Raw genomic sequence first — 5,440 nt, forward strand, 5'->3', positions numbered from 1 at the left:
ACGCTAAGTCCTGCCCCAGGGCTTCTCTCCTTTGTTCAGCAGAACTAACGAGCCATTTTGCTATACCACAATGTGGATGTATTTTTCATTTTCCTTTTTGATAGAGAAGACTCCTCTAGACAAGATACAATTCTGGCCTGTTCTGCACTGAAGAAGATGTATAGGCATATATTAGTTAGTGGTGCATCTGCAATTGAAAGCAACCAGCCAGAGCAACCAGGAGAAAAGGCAGCACTGAAGATCCTCTTTGTTCATTTGGATGGGCCTATAGACATCATTGTTGGACGCCTGGAGAAGAGGAGAGGACATTTTATGCCACCTGAACTTCTCAAATCTCAGTTAGATACTCTGGAGCCTCCTCGTGCACCAGAAAACTTTATTACTGTCAGTATAGAAAAATCTCTCCCTGAAATAGTGCTGGAGATTGAGTGTGCCATTTTCCAGAGTGAGGCTATTCTGGAGTAAGTTTCTGAATTACACACGCGGAAATTCCCTTGTGGATATCACGGGTATGCAACAGCATTTTAATTATTAAATTGTTTATTAAATCAAAACAACTTATTTTTCCCAATAATTAAATGGATTGCAATGTTAAGAGCTGGTTTACTACTTTGGTATTCTTATTCTGTCTCTGTAAAAGACAGGTAAGATTAAATTTTCAAAAACTGTCAAACCTTTTAAATCCTTCACCAAATGAAGTTAAAACTCACATTTTAGGAAGAGCCTGCTTTTGAACATCTTCCCAAGGGTCACACACAATAATTTTATAATTTCTTCATTTTAATTTTTACTCTGTCAAACATGGAGATAGGCAAATCTGCTATTAAGTGATGAAATAATTTACAGCTTTGTTAGAAACAATATATTTATTTTTTTTAGAAGTATGAGAGGCGGGAATGTGCATGACAAAGTTCTGTGCCTTACAGTACCACTATCTCACTGCCAGATTTTCAAAAAGTTTTAGCTTCTGTGTGTCCTTGCTAACCTCACCAGGGCACTTACTGTATTGATACTTACTGTGTCATGAACTCTTACTTTATGCATTGAACACCAAGCTGAAAAATGTGGGGAAAAAAGGTAGTGATGATGAGGCAGTATACAAAAATATAATGGTATGGAAAGCTTTAGAAATAAAGTATAAGTGGCATTATATTGGCTCTGAATTCGCATCTTTCACATACAAAGCGTACTCATCGATGAAGTGCAGTGGAGAGTGAATCAATCCATGATCTAAGGTGCTGAATACAAGACTGATAGATGTTTCTCCTTTTTTTTTTTGAAAAACTGCCTTACTCTTTCACAGTTGGACCTTCTTCACTTCCCTTTTCTGGTGTGCTCGAGTCTTCCATCTCAGCCAATGCCCAGTCCTCTGTATGCTTACAGACAGGTGTTCATACAAGTGCTTTACAGCTTAAGATCAAAGTATTTCTAATACACATTTTTCACATCTTTTTGTTGTAATCGGAAAATTCCAAGTGTCCGGTTGGTTACCTAACTCACAGAATTTAAGGTTAAAATCCTTTTTAATTGTCAAAATGCGTTTTTTTTAAGTGTTCCTTATGCCTTGTTAGACAAGGGGTGCCTTTTTAGCTTAGCTTAATGAAAACTGCATATAGTTTCTGCAAGAAAGACTAAAGTGATATCTGAATGGAGTCATCCATCTTTTGTGTAATTTTTACCCAGGTAACTAGTTGACACATCCACCCAGAAGTGGTCTTTCATTGTTTGTTCGTGACCTGGAGAGAGAATACCAGGCAGCTACCAGTCTTAGTCTGCTGCTGTATGATACAGCAGCACTAGAAAAAACGCTTGCTCTCATTTCAGAGCCTGTTTGTTCCGAGAACCAAGGTACAAGCTTCAGACTTAGAGGCAAAGTGCAAGAGATAGGTCTATCTGGCTGATTCTTTACACCCTCAAATTTCAGAGATTAGGCACCTCTTCAGATCAAGTGACTCATCAGAACTGTAAAAGTTTAGTAGCTATGAAAATAAAAAAACCTGGCACCCTCTTGTAGTACCTCTGCTATTAATGAAGGCTTCGTATACAAAAAGCTTTTCTAATACACCCATTAATAAATACAGATTCATGCTAACTTTTTTCAGACAAAAAAAAGAAAACAGAGCAAGACACGGTACGGTAAATGGAAAACAGCTGCATCCTGTCACAAACAGATGATCAGACCTTCAAATTAAAAAAAAATAAAATAAAATTGGGAAACATTTTCAAGTGTGAGTGCCAAAAAGGCTAGACTCCGATTTTCAGATATGCTTGTCAGCATTTATAGCATGCTTACAAAGTGGCTGGCACTGACAGAAAATTATACCCAACTCTTAAAAAACGTTCTCTTTTAGGGAATTCTATGTAGGCACCTTACGTTTTGGAAGTCTTTTCTAAACAAAATAGTATGTTCTTACTTAACAGGCAGTCCATGCTTCTTCAGATTAGGTCAGGGTATTTCTTACTCTTTGCTTCAATGACAGGAATATTTCCTTCCCTTAACCTTTTAATATATTTGCTTTTTGCTTTTACTTAAAGCAAAGCAAAGCATATCCACAGTTCAAATGATGCTGAAAGGACAATAAAGCAGCCATTTAAATTAACATGCTACTAATCTTGTGAATGACCAGTGCAGTGTTCCTTACTGCAGTTGAGTACTTTAGTCTGTTATGTCCTAATTATCTGTGCTTGAAGATTGTAATTCCCACTTACATCCTTCCATTAAGAGACACCTCTGTACCTTCACTATTCTAGTCTCCATATTAACTAGAAATTATCAGCACCTAAAGCTAGTCATATTTTGCAGACCTAGTGTTCATGAGGTCCTTGTTTCCAAGAACGGGCAGCTGGCAGTTACGTGGATGAACACAGTAAGATGTTATACCCCAATTTTTTTCAGAATGTTGATATGAAGATAATGCTGAGCATTCGCATTTCTCTCTCGGAATCTCAGAACAGGAGGGAGTTTGCCTCTACCTTGCTCCATCTCAGACGGGGACAGATACAGAAAAAAAATTGCAGAACCTGCCTCTCTAAGCAAACAAGTAGAAACTAAGAAGCCATTACTTCCACTGCAAAGCGTGGGTGAAATCTTTAGGAACATTATAGATGCTTTCCCTCTAAACTCTTCCTGCTTGCTTTTTGTTTAGAAAAGGTTGCAAGTCTCCTGGGAAACTTTTCATTAGCTCCATTTGATGTTAGATTTATTTTCCCCAACATAGAACCCAGCTTGTGTACTTAGCTGGGCAGGAGCGTTGCAACTGTTTCTTCAGCTTTTGTCACTTAAACTTTTGTCACAGTGCACATATCTGAACTTCACAATGCTAAATCCACAGGGGTTTGCAGGAGTGGTTGGCTTTTTCCCCTCTACAGGGCAAGCCTGGTTGGTTTCTGCTGGCCTGTTCACATGCAGCTCCAGGAATGCACAAGTTGCTTAGAAAGAATACCGAATTGCATTTCCCAGGGCTGTCTGTGGGCTCCAGCTCCACAACTTGAGACAGTACCAGATACTGCACAGAAGTTTATTGTCTCAACTGATTGCATAGACTGCTACCTACTATTCTGAAATATTATAAAGCATTACTTCTGTTCACTTAATATCCTGTGCATCACAACTTAAAAGATTAACATGTCAGTCTTAATCTAAATGCTAACTGCCTAGACCCACTCTCCAGTGTTAATGAGTCTGTGCAGGTGTACAGCGGAAGGAAAAGACTGCAGAACAATCTCTGTACTTAACTTTCATTTACCTGCCCAAACACAATCCTACATTTGATTTACTTTTTTTTTTTTAAATGAACTTAACACTATATTAGGGATGTTGTATCCAGGTTAGTTGCAATTCATGTTAGTTGGGCAGGTTATTTATACTTAGCTCAGGTTATTTGGATGCAAATTTTCTGTCCATATTTTGAAATTCTGCAAAGGCAGCAATAACTAAGGAGGAAACAACTGGAGTTAGAAATTGCTTTTCTGTCTCTGCTATGAGCACAAATTATCTATGGAAGGTATATGTACTATACCTCCTCAAGAGTGTGTGCTAAGCACAGTTTGTAGCATGCTGTGTAAATACTACAGCATAAGCATTTTCCAATACTATAATAAGGGAATAAAAATGAAATGTTAGATCCCAACAGCAGTATCCATTCATACATTAAACACAGGAAGAGTAGAGTCTTCTTAAACTGCACAGGTTATCCATACAGACAAAGGAACAGACGTAGCTGCCTGCCAACTCATCTCTTGAGGTGGAGCCAAGAAGAGAATTAGACAGACCACATCCTTTACAAAACTAGCCATCATGTCATATTCCCAGTACTACTGCAACAGTGTTTGATTTGAATGTACACATTTTAAATCTTTTAAATGGCATCTGTCAGTTCACACTGCCATGACTTTTAGCATTTTTCTTTTTGCAGCAGTTACTTTTTCTAACAGTAATTGGGTGATCAGGCAAGGCAGTTTTGTAGACAATCCTATCAGATAATTGGGTCCAGTATAGGGGAAAAGAAGAAAGTAGGAAAATAAAAAGAGACAACCTGCAGGCACTCATGCCTTTCTTCTGGTCCAAAATGCAAGCAGCAGATTTCAAATACAAGTCATCAAAATTCTCAGAGTTAACTATAAGACTGTTTCTGAAAGAAGACATAGATGATACTTCTGAAGAGAGAATTTTAAAAAGGACAGGAAAAGGGGCAACAAGTGGGGGTGGCATGAACAGGAACATAATAGTATGCTATTACACCGAGAAGTGCGATCTTGCTTTTATTGTTAAAGATGTAATGAAAAGTCTATCCTACCTATAAACCTTGTGCTGCTTACTGTGTTGTGGGAATATAATGGAAGACTGGCGAGGAGGACTGTAAATACGCTCAAGCAACTTGCAGCTGGGGTGTCAAAAAACACACACATCACACTGCTAATCACTGTTCAATCTTACGTGCCTGACAAGTAGAACATCTGCATTTAGATAACACAGGCCTGTGACAGACTCAGGGGCACCCTGAACATGCCTGGGATTCCTGCCCTGCTGTGAGAAAGACCAAAGCACAGTGGAAAACTGCTGCCTGCAAAAAATCCCTGCTATGTACAGGCGACATTCTGTGATTCTGTGAAAGCAGCAGGTTCGGAATCTCTCTCCCTCACTCCAGCAAGGACCGAGCTCTGCGGTGCCTGCGTCCCCGCTTACGTGCCTCTGCCCCGGGTGCTGCTTCAGAGATCCCCCAGTTTGGGAGGTGAAGAGAATAAATTTGCTTTTTTGCATTTTATCCATGGTTTTTGTGGTTGTTCCTGTGTCCTGCCTGTATCAGCTCACATGTGTTTTCTGATAAAACTGAAGTCCCTCCTATGCAAAAGATGGCTCAGTGTTTTACTTGTATTTGGTTTGCGTGGTAAGGTTTTGGTAGCAGGGGCTGCATAGGGGTGGTTTCTGTGAGAAGCTGCC

The 5,440-nt window shown here is 39.3% G+C and overlaps 1 protein-coding gene across 1 annotated transcript in view; it reads left to right on the forward strand.

Moving 5' to 3' along the window:
- Window positions 1–465, forward strand: part of IDNK (IDNK gluconokinase) — a 2,828-nt gene extending 2,363 nt beyond the window's left edge. The window contains exon 3 of the mRNA XM_010172803.1: window positions 105–465. Coding sequence (XP_010171105.1) covers window positions 105–465 — 361 coding nt within the window. The remainder of the gene's footprint in view (window positions 1–104) is intronic.
- Window positions 466–5,440: the final 4,975 nt, after the last annotated feature.

The sequence above is a fragment of the Antrostomus carolinensis genome, unplaced genomic scaffold (genome assembly GCF_000700745.2).
Source record: "Antrostomus carolinensis isolate BGI_N321 unplaced genomic scaffold, ASM70074v2 scaffold31637, whole genome shotgun sequence".
Taxonomy (NCBI): domain Eukaryota; kingdom Metazoa; phylum Chordata; class Aves; order Caprimulgiformes; family Caprimulgidae; genus Antrostomus; species Antrostomus carolinensis.